This window comes from Ahaetulla prasina, chromosome 1 (assembly GCF_028640845.1).
Source record: "Ahaetulla prasina isolate Xishuangbanna chromosome 1, ASM2864084v1, whole genome shotgun sequence".
NCBI classification, from domain to species: Eukaryota; Metazoa; Chordata; class Lepidosauria; order Squamata; family Colubridae; genus Ahaetulla; species Ahaetulla prasina.
Window position 1 is genome coordinate 156,680,684 of NC_080539.1, and position 20,327 is coordinate 156,701,010.

Genomic DNA, 20,327 nt, shown 5'->3' on the forward strand with positions numbered 1-20,327 from the left:
CCAATTCTATATCTAAATCCTGAAGTTAATAAAGGAGAAGGGATGCAGGAGACAATATAGTCTGATGGGCAAGATGAACCTCTTGCAGGAACTTCCTAAAATGTTATCTCTTGATAACATAGTTATCCTATGTTATCCTATGCAATATAGCATGTGGGAATGCAATGGCCTAGCAGTTAAGATGCTGGGCTCTGCAAGCATGCAGATGCAAGTAGATAAATAGGCATCACTTCAGTGGGCATGAAATAGCATTCCACGTGACTTGGCATCTAGTCATGCTGGTCACATGATCATGGAAGCATCTTTGGATAACGTTGGCTCCTTCGGCTAAGAAACGGAGATGAGCACCACCCCTTAAGAGTCGGATACGACAGGAAGGGGGAAACCTTTATCTTTGTATACAGTATAGCTGACTAATAATGCCCGTTACTCAACAAAACCTTAAAAAGAGGTACTTTGCAACATGTAGCAATGTGCAAAATTCAGCTCAGTATCATTTTTCTGCTCTCACAATCTCTACCTGTATGAACATGCAAGCTTTTTACTTCGCTGCATCGTTTTCTGTACACTAAAAAACTCTACCATACTTCAAATTATTTGCACAATCCTTTTCTTATGGGAACACAGGTTTTTTTGGAAATATGATTCATTTACCAATAGGCATAGTTTAGCATTTTTGAGAGTATATATTGAAAAGGGAAGCATTCTCTTAAATCCAGTTGAAATTGAAAAATTGTAATAATTATATCAAAAAAGCAAGTAGGTTCCCGATATTAAAATTAATGAATATAAATTTTATTTTGTATGTTATGAAAAATGTGCTTGAGTGGCAGAAAAGCTAATTTTTTTTATTGCACCTGTAATTATGTACTCTTTTTCACTGTTTACATTTTAAAGGATATAAACATATTTTATTGTGTTTTAAACTTATTTAATACAAGTTATTATTTCAGAGAAAAATGCATTTAAATAATAGCACTAGATTAGGAATTTCAACCCTGGAAAATAAAGCAGATATTTAACATGGCTGTTAAAATGTTAAAAGTAATTGAGGCAAAATTAATTTTCTACCCAGCAAATGGAAGCATTTTACAGTCTTCCTATTCTTTGTAGAGTTAACCAATATTGTGCAACAAAAGGCTGAAAAAGAATTTGCATTGTATTCTAACACAAAGAGGAAAGTTATTTTTTATAACACTTAAAAATCATACCATCCTAAACAAATATAAAAGGACAAAGATATAAAATATTTAGTACAAAGAAAAACTGCAGAAACAAAGAGAGGGGAACAAGTATTAACAATAGAAATGAACATAAATAAATATTTCTAGGTTTCTTTGAAGCATTTCAAAATGCACTAAAAATTAAAATGGGGTAGGTCCTAATGCATGCATGCTTCATAGTAGTCTCAGTGCTTGTAGTTAACCAAATACAGAAAAGAAAGGATTCAAATTCTAGTACTGGTAACATGGAAAATATTTTTTAAAACCACCTAAGAAGTGATTATAAAAACTAAGAATACTGTTTTAGGTTCCCTCTTTTAAGCATCCAGAAAGGCACATTCTTATATTGAGATATTATAGCTTTTTTTTCATGATGGTCTATTATTATGAAATATTATCAAATAGAAAACTATTGTGTGTTACTCAATTAATCTGGCACCACCGCCCCCAAATAATAAAATCACTAGATTTCTGTCTATCACTAGATTCTTCCAGTGTTCTGGGATCTCTTCTAATCATATAAACCTTTCACCATTTAGCTCAGTCAATATATTCTAGTTCAGAGGTGTCAAACTCATGTCACCTTGGCTGCGCCAGATGACGTATCGGGGCTTTCCCCCCCTTCGCTAAACCAGGCATGGGCATGGCCAGCACCTGATGCACCCGGCCTGCATCCAGGAGTTTGACAGCTCTGTTCTAGTCTCTTTAGCTCAATACTAGGAATACTAGGAATATTCCTAGGAATACTAGGAAGTGTGACTCTAGGGACGCGGTGGCTCAGGGGCTAGGACGTTGAGCTTGTCGATCGAAAAGTCGCCAGCTCAGCGGTTCGAATCCCTAGTGCTGCCATGTAATGGGGTGAGCTCCCATTATTTGTCCCAGCTTCTGCCAACCTAGCAGTTTTGAAAGCACGTTAAAAAATGCAAGTAGAAAAAATAGGGACCACCTTTGGTGGGAAGGTAACAGCGTTCTGTGCGCCTTTCGCGTTGAGTCATGCTGGCCACATGACCATGGAGACATCTTCGGACAGCGCTGGCTCTTCGGCTTTGAAACGAGATGAACACCGCCCCCTAGAATCGGCAAGGACTAGCACGTATGTGTGAGGGGAAACTTTACCTTTACCTTAGGAAATGTGTCCTTTGTAACAAAAGTTACAAAGACTTTGTAACAAATTTCCATTCCGAATTGGGAGAAGTGTTAGAAACAAGGAAGATCAACCTCAATCCTTAGAACAAGCCCAGCTGAAAAAAGACCACACTGTTAGACAAGGACTACATTGTTTTCTAGATAGCCTCTCCTATCTTCTAAAGAGGAGATCACCTAAAAGCTGCTGAGTTAGCATTTTAAAAAAATGGTTAAAAATTATGGCATTTTTATGTCATCACTCTCCGATTTAGTTTTGTTCCCGGCACCTACTAATAACAATACTATAAAGACAACTAGTCTTAGAAATGCAAAGAAAACATGAAGTGCACAGAACTAAAAAGAGTATAAAAGATTTTTACAAAGAAATACCAAAACTTTAAATGCAGAGATGGGAGAATTAGAATAAATATATGATCACCTGGCCAAATCCATGCAAGTATCAGTCAGACTGGTTGAAGAATTGAAATACTCTCTGCTAGCAGCCAAAACTAATTCAATGCTTTTCTCATAGCTGATTCTGTATTGCATTTTTCCTTTAGAAACGGGGGGATCTATTGACCAAACACTGCAGTGCATCATTTGCCCAGCTAAACGGATATTCTCCAGCAGGCTTGAACATAGAAGACTTTCAGTAAAAATCTACAAAATAAAACACAGTCAATATCATAGAGTGTTTTTATGCTTGCTAAACTCTTAAATGTAGAGATTGAAATAGACAGCATAGGACAGCTTTCAGATACATGTACATCAATATAATTATGTTTTAAGAAATCTTTTAAAAACAAACCTCAATCTAATTTGTATATTGTGCATTTAAAAGATTTATATGACTGCCCATTTTATATGAATAATGGCAAGCTCAGAGCAGCAACAGAGAAAAATAACAAAATATAAGAAGATTAAAACAAGGCGCCATAACACTCCTACCCCAAATATACATATACTGAATTTAATTCCCATCATAGAATTCCCATTTCACTCCCCCTCCCCACCCCCAGTGCCTGGGGAAGAGCTAGCAAGATTATTGTCAGAATCCCAAGGCAGACCAAACTTGGAATCCAAGGACACACAAAATAATATTACCTTTCTTATAGGGTTATAGTAACATAATTTTGCAAGTAAGAATGTGCCCCTCCTCCCCTTTATCTTTCTTTTCATATATATTTTATTGCTTTTAAAATAAAAAAGAAGAAAATCAAAAGGAACAAAACACAAAGAGATATATATTATCTAAAAAAAAAAAACCCATAACAAGTGTTGTTAAAATATAAGTAAAAATATGTAACTGAAAGAAAATATAAAATTAAATCCATCTATCTATCTATCTATCTATCTATCTATCTATCTATCTATCTATCTATCTATCTATCTATCTATCTATCATCTATCAATCAATCTATATGTTGTTACAAAAGAATACATTTCAATTCTATATATAATTATATAATTATCCGGTGCAAATATTAATATATTACACTAATATAACAATCCCATTTTTAACATATTTTGTATAAAGGTGTCCCCCATTTTATTTTACTTCTCCATACAAAATCTAAAGGCAATCTGCTCATAAACAGCAAATACAATCATGTCTTCAACCCACTGAATAAATTGAGTAAGTGAGTAAATGGGATCATACTGTACATTTATATTTCCAATGTTGCAATGTTGCCTTTTATCTATAGTAGGGACACAAATCCATTTATGATGTCTAGTTGTTAAGTTTCACATATTAGGTATGTAACTCAACAGAATATTATCATCTGAAAATTTTCATTTTCATTGCACAGCCACATTTAGGTAGCCCACTACTTTGTCTCCAAGCACAGTAAATATGGGACATTCTAAAATCATGTTTTAAAGAAGCATTATCCTTATTGTATCCCAAGAAAATGCTGTCCTGAAGAATCCTTTTCATATAATACAGATGTAATGAAGTCAAGAAAATTCTAGACATTTGTTTTTTGAGTTTTAAGAGTTAAAAGTCCATTGGCACTCTAGGTATAGAAGTTAAGACATTCTGCCATTGTCTAAGCAATACATCTCTAAGTATCTGCATATCAAAGTGATTAATTGATTTGTATTAATTTTTAAAATGTATTTATTTACATCCACCTTTGTTATTTTTATAAATAACTCAAGGTGGTAAACACAAACAATACTCCTTCCTCCTATTTCCCCCAAAACAACAACTCTGTAAGGTGAGTTGGGCTGAGAGAGAGCGATTGGCCCAAGGTTACCCAATCAGCTTTTTCATGCCTAAGGAGGGACTACAATTCCGTTTTCCAGTTTCTAGTCTGATGCTTAACCACTAGACCAAACTAGATCTATATTTAATAACAAATTCTATAGAAACTAATAGTAGTTTTTTTAATTAAAGGATTTAACCAGCTGTTCTAATATCTCAGGTGTCTTGAAGCTAAAAAGGTCCAAATAATGTTTTTAGCAGATGTTAAAAATTCATCATCATAATCTTATCAATTGGTCTAAAATCAATATCCCTGTTCTCAACCAATTTTTCATATGTTGGATTTTCCAAAAAAGTCAATTTAGCACGAGAAAAAGGATCATTTTTATTATACTTTCCATTGCTTTCTAATTAATGTAAGTTTTTTCAGAGATACTAGAGTTGGCTGTATTTATATCCTAATATTATTCACCCTACAAAGGTGCTATAGAGGTATATTCCAAATTTGCCCAAATTGGAAAAATAACACCAATTTTTTGGCTACCAGTATTTAATCCCTGACAAAATGTAAGTTTGATGATTCAGAAAACCACATCCTCCTTCAGACTAAGGATCTCCACAGACTTTTGACCAGTTAATAAAATATCTTATTTTTTTTAACCAACGACATCTATCATTTGCATCCACTTTTTATTTCTAAAAAGAAGAATGTCATCTGCAAATAAAACCAATCTATATTCAACTGAATTATGTACTATTCTATAAATCTCTCTACACCGCCTAATAGCACAAGTTGAGGGTTCCACACAAATATTAAAAAGCAAGGGTGAAAGTGGATATCCTTGTCTAGTTCCTCTAAATAATGGGAACCTGCGGAAAACTTACTGATAACCCTCTGTCTCTTTATCTTCATGAAAACTAGGGTAAGTCAAGTGTAAGATACTTTCTCAAATTTCATTTCTACATTTCTGGAGTCAGATTTCTTTTGTCTGACTGTTAACTTGGTGGTGACTCTTCCTCCTATTTCTCAAAGTTCCATCTACCATTATAGAAACTGTCAAGTATATTTGGAGATTATAGTCTCCTCTCACCTCCCTTCTCTCTCCCTCTCTCTTCACCAAACGTTTTCATAAGGAATCCATATGTAGTACAAATTTAATTTTGGTGAACAAGAAAATTTGTTTTTGCATTTCGGATAAGCCTAGAAGCAACTTTCGAAAGAAAAAAAGCTACATAGTTTTTTTATGAACTATAATAATAAAAATGCACTTTATAAGCATTTCAGCATGGCATCCCTATAAAAAGTCTAGGCTTTATCTTGGAATAAGAGACACAAATGTAGCATTGTTTTTCTTGATACATTTAGATGTATGTATAGAGTCGGCAACGACTAGCACGTATGTGCGAGGGGAACCTTTACCTTTATGTATCTATTTAGATATGTGTGTATGCATCCCCACAAAATCTAATTTTGGATTGAAATACAGATTCTATTTCACTCTTACAATTTTTATACAATTTTAATCTTTTTTAAGAGCCATAGAGATTAACAATCTCACACAATAAAGGCTATAATCTAAAGAAGACTGACTATAATATGAAAATGTAAATGTTCTTAATTTCTTAAATATAAGTTATACAAAAGATAATGCAAGTACTGTATAATATAATAAACAAGAAAGCATGCTGGCAAACTAGAGATATTTAAAACCCTGCGCTCTGCTATAATTCAGTTCATTCTAATTTCCTCTTGAATATACAACACAATTTTCTGTACAAACTGTATTTTGCATTTCACTTTAAATGCAAACAGGAAAGCATCTATCAAAATTTTATATACACACTGAGTGACATTATTAAAAATGAACCTTCTGTTCAGTAAACCATTTAACATACATAACACTGATGCAAAAAGCTATTTATCTTTCTTTTGTTTAGTAGAAATTTCCTTTCAGACTTTCTGTAAGTTAAGAAATTGCAATTTTTCATCTCTTTGCTAATTCCACAATGGTTTATAAGAATGCATCCTTAATATAGAAATGCAGAGCTTTACAAAGACAAGCATTTCTTAAAGACAGAACTGGTTATCTCCTAATAAAGTGTTCCTCAAACAACATTTTCCCAAATAGACTAAGGTAGGCAATGGTGTTTTTTAAAAAAAATTTTTTTAAAAAGATACACAGCTTCAAAGTTTTACCAGAGCGTGGAGAAGTTGACCAAAATACTGAGGGATGGGAAGACTTGGTGAAATAATACAACCCCCATCTATATTTAAGGAAGAGATATTTTGCTTCCTCCATCAATCCTTCTCTCTAGCATGAATATTCCATTATCTACATGCACAACATAACCCCACTGAATCATGCTGTTAAGGCTTGTGTTAACACAGATCTCAACCACATTTCACATCTTGGAACTGCAGTCAACAAGCGTTTTGAAATCCACACCTAGATAAGCATCACTTATTACTGAGTCTCACTTGAACGGGATCTATACTCTAAGGCTTCTAAGAGAAAGCACTTTAACATAGAGCATAATCTCTTTCTCACAGACAAAACTGATTTTTTTTCACCCTTGTGAAAATGGTAAAGAAAAAGTACGTCACTCTACTTAAGACAGAAAGTCTAGCTTTTATAATTCCCAATTGCAGAACCAAACCCCAGAAATCAAGGAAGCAGGCTGGACCTCTGGGAAGAAAACAGGAAGGTTTCTGCCGGGTCAGACCATTAGGGCTGTGAATATAAATTCACCAGGATATCAGATGTTGTACCCTTAGAGTGCCTACAAATATTTCCCCCATTGTCACAATACAGGTAGTCCTCAACTTGCCACTAATGATTTAATGGTCATTAAAAAAAATGACATGACCAGTTTTTACATACTGTTGTAGCATCCCTATGATCACATGACCAAAGTTTGGGTACTTGGCAACTGGCATATATTTATGATCATTGCACCTTTCCAGGGTCACATGATCACCATTTGAAACCTTCCCGGCCAACTTCTGACAAGCAAAGTCAATGGGGGAAAGCCAGATTCATTTAATGGCCACAAGATTCGCTTAACAACTGTGGCAAAAAGATTGTAAAATGGATCGTGATCCACTTAACAAGTGCCTTGGTTAGCGACAGAAATGTTGAGCTCAATGGTGTAAATCGAGGACTACCTGTAATCCCTATTTTAAGATGCTTTAATTTAACTAGGAAACTGAAATATTGCAATGAATTGTACCAGCCTCTTGTATAATAATCCAGTAAGAATTTTTACAAAATAAGAATACTGTAAACCATTGTTTTGTAAAGGCATTCCCCTCCTTTGAAAATAGAATGAAAATATTTTGAGAAAGCTAAAAGAAATGACAGATACAAATCTCACTACAGTAGCTTCCTGGGAAATGAATGTTTTCCCAGGAATTATTATTATTATTATCCCCATTATTCAGAACTGCTCTCTCCCACTATGCCATTTGTGGCAGTGTACAGACAACAGACTCTAGCTAGTCCAAGTGCAGTTACTAGTCTAAAATAGTTAAGAGACTCCCATTACAACTCCTCAAATTTATTTAGTCCAAATAGACTAAAAGGTGATTTCTATATCTCAGATACATTACTAGGTAATTGGGCATATGAGCGGTCTCTACTAGAAGCATTTGTAATAATGCAGAGTTATAAGAGGTTTTGTGTTATTTATTTATTTAGATTTTATTGGAATGCAGACATAAGCTTCCAATATTGCTACAGGACACCGATAGCCAGGTCTATCAGTAGCAACAAACTTCAAAGTTGGTACCGTATTTTTCAGCATATAAGACGCACTTTTTTACCCCCAAAAAGAGGGTGAACATCTGGGTGCGTCTTATACGCCAAATGTAGCCCCGGCCACCCACCGCCACCCACCCTTTGGAGGTTGTCGGACGATAATCCTCTGTGTGGAAAGCAGGTCGGCTGTAGGACATCATCCGGACCCTCTTCTTCTTCTTCTCCCCATTTTGGCGTTGTTGATGCATTTCCACTTCGCTTGCTTCTCGGAAAGGCTTGCAGGTGCCGCTTGGCTTTAGGAGCAGAGGCGGAAGAGAAAGCATCCTTCTTTGCTGCTTGGGGAGTCGCTGCCATGGGTCGGGAATTGAGGGTGCAAAGGGGAGGCGGACTTCAGGAGCCGGCTTGGCTGTTGCGTTACTGCGGGAATTGCTTCGGGCAATGGGGGAGGAAAAAGAATGTCGCCTTCCTGCATGGCGTTTTCCGGTGTTTTTTTTCTCAATTCTCCGAAGCAATTTGCAAAATAATTATTAATAATAATATTAATATTAAGGCATTGGAAGTGAGGACGCCGATGATCCTGATGCTGGTAGGCAGAGGCAGAATTCTTTTTTTCTTGTTTCCCCCGCCCCCAAAATTAAGGTGCGTCTTATACTCCGGTGCGTCTTATATGCCGAAAAATACAGTATTTGAAATGTGCTTTTCAGGTCTAAAGCCACTATCTATTCCCTATTCTTTTTTCAGATTTTCACTCAGAAAAAGCAATATAAAGTCTTGGAGAATCTTTGCTAAAGCTGTTTTTATCCTCTTAACTGGGGGGAGAATCCCCTTGCTTTGGATAAGCTAAAATATTGGCTTTTCTTAGAAGTCTGAGAAACATATTTTTATCAAGAACAGTAAAGCGTATTATCCCAAATAAGGATAGCATCCTTATTTATTTAGCATCATCTACTAAAAAATTCTTCCTCTTCAGTTTGCTTCAAGAGAACGAATGTCTTGCATATGTTTACAGAGAAAGAGCCAATAGGTTTATCTATGTTTATTTTAATATCCTTAAAATGTAGGTTCCACTCTTTACAACCACTATAACCATAGCTATTTACTTGATTACAGTTTTCTGAAAATAAACTAAATAATATTCAGTTAGGAATTCCTCATTCCTAGCAGATTCCAGTAGCAAATTGACTCAAACTTCTGCTTAAAAGGAGGCCAATCATAAAAGATGTTCCTTTTAAAATCCAAGTTACTTATATCATAAATTCTAGCTTTACAATTTTTCCTTATTGCTAAAATTGTTAAGCTTAATACTGGTATGATTTAAACGGATAAAATAAATACTGAGACAACTCTAGACTAAGATTCACCTTCCATTATTCAGATTTAGGAGTGTATAAACAGAGTAAGTACAAAGAAGTATAAAGTTGTAAAGTATCTTTTACTGAATACTAAAAAAAGGAGAAAGAATTACCTCATAGCATGTGTCTGTTCCTAAACAAGTATAAACATTTTTCTGCATAGCCAGCATATCTTGCAATAATCCCATCCAGTGCTTTTCATTAACAGAAGGCTGCCTTTTAAAAGATATAAAAATATCAATATTTATAAAGCACATTATAATTAAATTGCAAAATTAAGGGGGACTATGACATTATGATACAATCTCTTGTCTCTTTTGTATCTGTATTACGAGAAGAAGATTGATAGTATAAATTAAGAGTGAGGTTTATTACCAATTTTCTTAATACACTAATTGTTAGATTCGGGCAATGACGAGACAGGAGACCAGATGAGTGACAACAGCTCTTTAGTTTATAGTGAACCCAGCAAAGAACGTCCGGCAAAACCCCTATTTATATACAGTTTTCTCCGGTGCATTAACCAATCAGGAACGTGCAAGTTTCCCTCCAAAATTTCCCTCCAAAACTCTTAAAGATACATTACACTCCTCCCCTCCCAGAACGCATTGTAACCATATTTACATAACATTAACATATTATTTCTCTACGTAGTCACGCAGGTAGGCTGGGCGTTTCCTAACTCGCTCAGACCTGCGCACTTCATTCTTGGGGAGTGAGTCGAGCTGTCCGGAGGGACTGTGAGTTCCTCCAAGCTCCTCCTCTGGGCTATCCAGCCCTGGATTATTTGCAGAGTTATCCCTGCAGTCCTCCTGAGGGCCCGGTTGGCGTCGCTGGACTTCGTCGAACTCAGATAAGTCCCTCGTTTTCCCCGGGTTTGAGTCAGCTGTGAATTCAAACATTGGATAGTCAGGGCCTGGCTGATTTTTGTCTCTGTTACTTGCTAGTCTTTTGCGTATTTGATCTATGTGGCGTCTCCATACCCGCCATCCTCCATATCCACAATATATGATTTCGGACCAGTTACCCTATAATCGTTCCTTTTAACCAGGTTGGGCCTTCGCTATAGTTGTGTGCCCACACCTGGTCCCCACTGTCATTTCCTCGTTTTCCTTGTGTTCCCTTGTACCCGTCTGGGGTGTATGTGGGGTTTAGTCAGTCTAGTTGGCACCTGAGTTTCCGTCCCATTAATAGTTCCGCTGGGCTACGGCCAGTTGCTACACAGGGGGTTCTGTGTTGGACTGCAAGGAAAGTGTCTATCTTTAATTGCCAGTCGCCCGGCCTTATTCTAGAGAGCGCCTCTTTGGCGCTCCGAACGAAACGTTCTGCAAGTCCGTTCGTCGCCGGGTGGAAAGGCGCCGAGAGGACATGTCTGATGCCCTCCTCCGCTAGGTACCCCTCAAACTGTGTTGCCGTGAATTGCGGGCCGTTATCGGATACCAGGGTGTCGGGCAACCCATGGGTGACGAATAGGTGTCTCAGGACTGAGATAACGGCTTCTGCCGTTGTGGATTTCATTAGGATAATCTCTAACCATTTTGAAAAGGCATCGACTACGATTAAAAAGGTTTGCCCATGAAATGGCCCAGCAAAACACCTCCCTTCTCTCTCCTCTCTCTTCACCAAACGTTTTCATAAGGAATCCATATGTAGTACAAATTTAATTTTGGTGAACAAGAAAATTTGTTTTGCATTTCGGATAAGCCTAGAAGCAACTTTCGAAAGAAAAAAAGCTACATAGTTTTTTTATGAACTATAATAATAAAAATGCACTTTATAAGCATTTCAGCATGGCATCCCTATAAAAAGTCTAGGCTTTATCTTGGAATAAGAGACACAAATGTAGCATTGTTTTTCTTGATACATTTAGATGTATGTATAGAGTCGGCAACGACTAGCACGTATGTGCGAGGGGAACCTTTACCTTTATGTATCTATTTAGATATGTGTGTATGCATCCCCACAAAATCTAATTTTGGATTGAAATACAGATTCTATTTCACTCTTACAATTTTTATACAATTTTAATCTTTTTTAAGAGCCATAGAGATTAACAATCTCACACAATAAAGGCTATAATCTAAAGAAGACTGACTATAATATGAAAATGTAAATGTTCTTAATTTCTTAAATATAAGTTATACAAAAGATAATGCAAGTATTGTATAATATAATAAACAAGAAAGCATGCTGGCAAATTAGAGATATTTAAAACCCTGCGCTCTGCTATAATTCAGTTCATTCTAATTTCCTCTTGAATATACAACACAATTTTCTGTACAAACTGTATTTTGCATATCACTTTAAATGCAAACAGGAAAGCATCTATCAAAATTTTATACACACTCTGAGTGACATTATTAAAAATGAACCTTCTGTTCAGTAAACCATTTAACATACATAACACTGATGCAAAAAGCTATTTATCTTTCTTTTGTTTAGTAGAAATTTCCTTTCAGACTTTCTGTAAGTTAAGAAATTGCAATTTTTCATCTCTTTGCTAATTCCACAATGGTTTATAAGAATGCATCCTTAATATAGAAATGCAGAGCTTTACAAAGACAAGCATTTCTTAAAGACAGAACTGGTTATCTCCTAATAAAGTGTTCCTCAAACAACATTTTCCCAAATAGACTAAGGTAGGCAATGGTGTTTTTTAAAAAAATTTTTTTAAAAAGATACACAGCTTCAAAGTTTTACCAGAGCGTGGAGAAGTTGACCAAAATACTGAGGGATGGGAAGATTTGGTGAAATAATACAACCCCCATCTATATTTAAGGAAGAGATATTTTGCTTCCTCCATCAATCCTTCTCTCTAGCATGAATTCTATTCCATTATCTACATGCACAACATAACCCCATTGAATCATGCTGTTAAGGCTTGTGTTAACACAGATCTCAACCACATTTCGCATCTTGGAACTGCAGTCAACAAGCGTTTTGAAATCCACACCTAGATAAGCATCACTTATTACTGAGTCTCACTTCAACGGGATCTATACTCTAAGGCTTCTAAGAGAAAGCACTTTAACATAGAGCATAATCTCTTTCTCACAGACAAAACTGTTTTTTTTTCACCCTAGTGAAAATGGTAAAGAAAAAAGTACGTCACTCTACTTAAGACAGAAAGTCTAGCTTTTATAATTCCCAATTGCAGAACCAAACCCCAGAAATCAAGGAAGCAGGCAGGACCTCTGGGAAGAAAACAGGAAGGTTTCTGCCGGGTCAGACCATTAGGGCTGTGAATATTCTTTATAAATTCACCAGGATATCAGATGTTGTACCCTTAGAGTGCCTACAAATATTTCCCCCATTGTCACAATACAGGTAGTCCTCAACTTGCCACTAATGATTTAATGGTCATTAAAAAAAATGACATGACCAGTTTTTACATACTGTTGTAGCATCCCTATGATCACATGACCAAAGTTTGGGTACTTGGCAACTGGCATATATTTATGATCATTGCACCTTTCCAGGGTCACATGATCACCATTTGAAACCTTCCCGGCCAACTTCTGACAAGCAAAGTCAATGGGGGAAAGCCAGATTCATTTAATGGCCACAAGATTCGCTTAACAACTGTGGCAAAAAGATTGTAAAATGGATCGTGATCCACTTAACAAGTGCCTTGATTAGCGACAGAAATGTTGAGCTCAATGGTGTAAATCGAGGACTACCTGTAATCCCTATTTTAAGATGCTTTAATTTAACTAGGAAACTGAAATACTGCAATGAATTGTACCAGCCTCTTGTATAATAATCCAGTAAGTATTTTTACAAAATAAGACTACTGTAAACCATTGTTTTGTAAAGGCATTCCCCTCCTTTGAAAATAGAATGAAAATATTTTGAGAAAGCTAAAAGAAATGACAGATACAAATCTCACTACAGTAGCTTCCTGGGAAATGAATGTTTTCCCAGGAATTATTATTATTATTATCCCCATTATTCAGAACTGCTCTCTCCCACTATGCCATTTGTGGCAGTGTACAGACAACAGACTCTAGCTAGTCCAAGTGCAGTTACTAGTCTAAAATAGTTAAGAGACTCCCATTACAACGCCTCAAATTTATTTAGTCCAAATAGACTAAAAGATGACTTCTATATCTCAGATACATTTCTAGGTAACTGGGCATATGAGCGGTCTCTACTAGAAGCATTTGTAATAATGCAGAGTTATAAGAGGTTTTGTGTTATTTATTTATTTAGATTTTATTGGAATGCAGACATAAGCTTCCAATATTGCTACAGGACACCGATAGCCAGGTCTATCAGTAGCAACAAACTTCAAAGTTGGTACCGTATTTTTCAGCATATAAGACACACTTTTTTACCCCCAAAAAGAGGGTGAACATCTGGGTGCGTCTTATACGCTGAATGTAGCCCCGGCCACCCACTGCCCCCCACCCTTCGGAGGTTGTCGGACGATAAACCTCTGTGTGGAAAGTGGGTCGGCTGTAGGACATGATCCGGACTCTCTTCTTCTTCTTCTCCCCATTTTGGCGTTGTTGATGCATTTCCACTTCGCTTGCTTCTCGAAAAGGCTTGCAGGTGCCGCTTGGCTTTAGGAGCAGAGGCGGAAGAGAAAGCATCCTTCTTTGCTGCTTGGGGAGTCGCTGCCATGGGTCGGGAATTGAGGGTGCAAAGGGGAGGCGGACTTCAGGAGCCGGCTTGGCTGTTGCGTTACTGCGGGAATTGCTTCGGGCAATGGGGGAGGGAAAAGAATGTCGCCTCCCTGCATGGCGTTTTCCGGTGTTTTTTTTCTCAATTCTCCGAAGCAATTTGCAAAATAATTATTAATAATAATATTAATATTAAGGCGTTGGAAGTGAGGATGCCGATGATCCTGATGCTGGTAGGCAGAGGCAGAATTCTTTTTTTCTTGTTTCCCCCGCCCCCCAAATTAAGGTGCGTCTTATAATCCGGTGCGTCTTATATGCCGAAAAATACAGTATTTGAAATGTGCTTTTCAGGTCTAAAGCCACTGTCTATTCCCTATTCTTTTTTCAGATTTTCAGTCAGAAAAAGCATTATAAAGTCTTGGAGAATCTTTGCTAAAGCTGTTTTTATCCTCTTAACTGGGGGGGAGAATCCCCTTGCTTTGGATAAGCTAAAATATTGGCTTTTCTTAGAAGTCTGAGAAACATATTTTTATCAAGAACAGTAAAGCGCATTATCCCAAATAAAGATAGCATCCTTATTTATTTAGCATCATCTACTAAAAAATTCTTCCTCTTCAGTTTGCTTCAAGAGAACGAATGTCTTGCATATGTTTACAGAGAAAGAGCCAATAGGTTTATCTATGTTTATTTTAATATCCTTAAAATGTAGGTTCCACTCTTTACAACCACTATAACCATAGCTATTTACTTGATTATAGCTTTCTGAAAATAACTAAATAATATTCAGTTAGGAATTCCTCATTCCTAGCAGATTCCAGTAGCAAATTGACTCAAACTTCTGCTTAAAAGGAGGCCAATCATAAAAGATGTTCCTTTTAAAATCCAAGTTACTTATATCATAAATTCTAGCTTTACAATTTTTCCTTATTGCTAAAATTGTTAAGCTTAATACTGGTATGATTTAAACGGATAAAATAAATACTGAGACAACTCTAGACTAAGATTCACCTTCCATTATTCAGATTTAGGAGTGTATAAACAGAGTAAGTACAAAGAAGTATAAAGTTGTAAAGTATCTTTTACTGAATACTAAAAAAAGGAGAAAGAATTACCTCATAGCATGTGTCTGTTCCTAAACAAGTATAAACATTTTTCTGCATAGCCAGCATATCTTGCAATAATCCCATCCAGTGCTTTTCATTAACAGAAGGCTGCCTTTTAAAAGATATAAAAATATCAATATTTATAAAGCACATTATAATTAAATTGCAAAATTAAGGGGGACTATGACATTATGATACAATCTCTTGTCTCTTTTGTATCTGTATTACAAGAAGAAGATTGATAGTATAAATTAAGAGTGAGGTTTATTACCAATTTTCTTAATACACTAATATTAATAATTCAACATTTCTTATTCCAAATGCTGAAACGTATTTATTTCAAATTTACAAGTGGAAACTATAAACTTAGTGAACACAGATTCACTATTACAGTTGCCTTACATTACACTGTACTCACTTTTTGGCTGTGTGCCGAGTCAATCTTATCATCAGTTTCCGTGCTTCTTCTGGACTGTTCTTTGTGTCTTTTACAAAGGATACAGGTTTCTGGAGTCCATGCTTTTCCAAAAGTTCTGATACACTGCAATAATTGTCAAAAGTATCATCAATTGAACCACAAAGTTCTTCCCAATCCTATCAGTAAGAGAACCAAACAAAACAAAAAGATTTTCTCTTAAAAGAAAAACACATTCAATGTTTTGTTTATGGTTCAATGGTTGTGACACATAAGAACACCCCCCCCTTTTTTTGGCAGAAATTAAATGGAACATGTACAAAATGAATAATCTGTACACTATTGACCTACGATATGTGCTGCAAACCTGACTTTCTCTGAATATATTTGCATAAATTTATTAAAGGCAGTTGCATTGTAAATGATTAGGATTCCCTAAGCATGAATGGCATTAGAACACCATAATGAACACAATTCATATACATTTTTATTTTGCCATCTCTCAGTTTAGAGTGTAGAAACGATAGTGGATGAATTCTCATGATGAATAGATTAACTAATCAGCTACTTTTTTTTGTTAACCAGATAAGGCAATCTAGACAATTATTTTTCAAGTTGATAATAACTTCTCTGCTAGGGCTGGTCAATCAAGAATAAGATCAGATTTAATGTATGATATGGAAGTGAATGCTCTGTGCAAATTTGTTCTTGGTACTAAGCACAACATACACTAGACCTGGCATTCTGAAAAGAAGGAGGGAGGGTTCTGTACAATTCCTCTATCTTGAATAGATTACTTTCCATGCAGATTAAAACTGTCAACCACTGAGACTTTTAATTGGAATAATAAAATGCTCTGCCATAGGCTCCTAATAAATCTAAAACTTGGAAATGTTCTTGCTCTGATCAACACAGAAAAAATTACTCAATTGTAGACATTCTTCCTCCCAAGCACTTCATTTTCTCTCACATAGCTACATCGTATTTGTCTATGTAACAATGCTAAATTTTCATCTATTTACAGAAAAACCATGGCCCAAAGAGTAATTTCAGTGATGATTACAGTAATACTTGCCCTACGGGCCACTTTTATCCTCAAAACCTAGAATCCAGAACTATCCAATAAAACACTGAGCTAAGAAATTTAAAGCAGTAAGAGATATAAGTTAAGAAAGGATCTTCTTACCTAAGAATTTGTTCCAATTCATCAACTTTATTGTGAAGATTATTGGTAATGTCTGTTTCAAGGCTGGAAAAGGCATACGAAATTATCACAATAAAAAAAATCTCACAATGAAGAAATAGAACTAAAAACCCAGAACCAGCATTGTTCAGATTTGCTGGGACTAAAATAATCATAGTTTATTTAATTATTAAATTCACTGCTGACAGATATTTTTTTTTCACGACACTGGAAGTACTTCTGTCCATCACCAAATTACACTACCTATATAAGAGTCCTGAGAGTCTAGTTCTCTGAATGTTCAAATTGTTGCCTTAAATAGAGTTAGGCCATCAATCCATTTATGAGTGGCTAACATCAATTCTACTTAGCCTCAATGTGGGAATCTTTCTCATCCTTGCTGGTGATGGTGAAGAAATTAAGATCGTTTGACCTAAAAAGTACAGGCTTTGCCATTGAAATAAAGTTTCTGTAGAGCCTTCTCTCAAAAGAAGGTTGTACATGTAGCATTACTATTCCACTACTCCCTGGGACCACTGGATGTTCCAGGCAATATGCATTTAAACCGAGTTTAGCAAATCCAAACTGAATTTTCAATATTTTATTTCTCAATCTTTCTACAAAGCAAGCTCTCGTCTGGTCTTTTACAAATAGAATTAAAACAAGCAGTTTGTCACCTGCCAATCTGAAGCTTTATAGACAAAAGAGATGGCATTAAAATAAAGCCTTGTCAGATGATGATTATGAAAAAATAAGTCACATCATCTTTCAGATAATGAGATTTACATAAATAACTGTAGATATCTCATAGATATTAATGACAGAGAAAGTATTTTTTAAAAAAATTCATCCCACAATATTCAAAGTTTGAATCATGACAATACTTACCTCAGACCTCTTTGGGGGAGACATTCCAAGATGTCATAGCACAGAGAGAGCTGGTCATCACGTTTGCAGCTGTAGATACATTCTAAAGCAATCGTCATCAACAAAAGCTGATCTGAAATGATTTTTTGCTGACACTAAGAGAAAAAGAAAAGTAATGTCCACTGCTATGACCCAGAGTGTTTGTCTATTTGCTGTTAATGGCTCTAGTATCTCTGTACTCTTAATACTCTGCACAATACTCTGTGCAGTGTCATTACAGTTGTGTAGTCAACTTAGTAAGATCTTTATTTTAAAAATTCTGAATTTCAGTTTAGGGTTTTAGAAAATCGTGCTACCTATAATGGAAGCTCAGTAATGAACACGGGAATCAGGAGAGTATGTTAAATTTATTTCGTTTTGAAAGCCTTCTAAATTGTGTTTTCATCAGGCAATTTATAAAAAGAAAGTATTTCAAATTATAAAGCTTTTAACTTAACTGTGTTAGTTAACTGTGTTAATTTCTTACGTAAATAGCATCAACATGTACTATAGTTTTAGTTTCCTTCCACTACTGCTTGCAGCTATTCTATAACTGTATATTGCCCACAAAATTAAAAAAAAATCATAAGAAGAAGCCATTCAAAACGGAGAATTATAAAGCACTGTACCAAGAAGAAAGTTACTATAAAGATCCCATTAATCTCTTTTATTTGTCCGGTCTCTGTATTTCACAATTCAGCAATTACATTCAGAACAAGTGCCTGATGTAAAATAATTAAGACTGACAATGTAATCTATTGAGAACTAAGTCCCACCAAGTTCAATTGAATTTTCTACCAGGTTAGCTGATAGAAGGTTGCAGCCCTGACACTCTCATTGGATTCCTTTGTGCTCATTAGGATCAATCACAAGGCTATTTAAAATTTAGGACTGCACAAATTGTCTGAAATGGCACTTCACTTACAAGAGAAGCTGATACTAATGGAAGTTTATTATGGGTGCTTGAGACTTCTTGAAATCTTCTGGGCAAGGGTCCACATGCTCAGAAGACTTTTTTGTCACTCAGAAAATCTCATTTTGGGGGACTTTGGATTTTAGTGATAAAATCTGCTTCATCTAAAGAGTTGCCTCAGTGGCAATGCCTAATTCCAAGTTCCAGGAAGCTTTTTTTTTTAAAAAGCCATTAGCTATTTAACAAATATTTGGATACCCATTCTTCCATAGTAGCTCATTAAATAGTTTCCTTTATCCCTAAACAATAAATTGAACTTACTAATGGTTTTGAATGTTCAAGTATTTTCAAAGGGAATGTTACATCTTCCTTTGCCAATGTTACCAAGTACTCTCTGAGAAGCTCATTAGCAGTGCCTGGAGACTCATTTTCACACCGGTGCAGGAAGGGGACCATCCACTGGTAAGCATTTTTGACATATTTGTCTTCTGATGACTGAAAAATGAAATATCTTTTCATTAATCAGAGTTACAACATAAAATAAAGGCAGAACTATACCAAATTAAGGTAAAGGAAGCCCATCAATGTAGCTCAACTTGTTTCCTTTTCCTGATCTTTAAGCCTTCTTTTCTAATGATAGTGTAAAAAATTTCAGAGTGCCACTAATGTTAAATTACGTCATGTCCCCACATAAATTTTACCTGACTTTCACCTTATCTCCCATCTATAGTAGAGGGAGAAATTTATCTGTTTATATAAAAGGTGTATCCTGGATGGTATTTTCAGTGATACTGACCACCAGGAGGCATTCTGGCAGAGGTCCCCAACCTTTTTGGCTCCATGGACCGATAACGGCAGCAGTGGCAGTGGTGGCGGGCGGGGAGGGAAGATGGTTTTATGGTACACAACCTAATTCCATACATAAGTGTCATGCCCCTGTCAGAGTCTTAATCTGCGGCGGAAGATGAGCTGGAACAAGAACTGACAGCGAGTGAGATGGCAGTTCCATTAGCCTTGGAGGAAACTGGGGAAGGGCAGAGTCAGTCCAGGCAAGGCTGTTCCGAATTAGTAAGGCCTGCAGGCAGGGGGGAGAGACAGAGCTCAGTCGAGCAGCAAGAACCACCCACTCCTGAGTGGCTCCGAGAGTGCAGAGAAGGTGTGCAGCAGACCACATGCAAGGAGAGTGCCCTGCCCAGCTTCACCAGGTACATCTGGGGAATGAGACTTAAGGAGACTTCATGGGGAGGGGCATTTGTTGGGAAATGGCTGAGTTCCTGAAGTGTTGTGTGCCCACGTTTGAACTTGCCAAGAATCCTTGCATTCCTTTTTGGTGTTCTGGCTAATTATCTGGATATTTTGCTCCATGAACTGATTGCTTGGCTCTTGTTTTGCCAAATAGATTTGGGATTTATTGCCATGCAGTCTTGGTGTAGACAGCGCTGGGCTGGACAAATTGCAGCCAGAGGCTACTTGAAGTTTGTGTGGGGCTCTGCTCTGGGACTAGCCAGAAACGTG

At 36.3% G+C, this 20,327-nt stretch overlaps 1 protein-coding gene across 1 annotated transcript in view; it reads right to left on the minus strand.

The window, feature by feature from the left end:
- Positions 1–20,327, minus strand: part of NBAS (NBAS subunit of NRZ tethering complex) — a 167,790-nt gene that overhangs the window by 83,987 nt on the left and 63,476 nt on the right. Inside the window, exons 25-30 of the mRNA XM_058178795.1 lie at positions 19,134–19,307; positions 17,882–18,015; positions 16,997–17,059; positions 15,814–15,936; positions 15,405–15,507; positions 2,788–3,008 (exon numbers count right to left, since the gene is read on the minus strand). Of these exons, the coding sequence (XP_058034778.1) occupies positions 2,788–3,008; positions 15,405–15,507; positions 15,814–15,936; positions 16,997–17,059; positions 17,882–18,015; positions 19,134–19,307 (818 nt within the window). The remainder of the gene's footprint in view (positions 1–2,787; positions 3,009–15,404; positions 15,508–15,813; positions 15,937–16,996; positions 17,060–17,881; positions 18,016–19,133; positions 19,308–20,327) is intronic.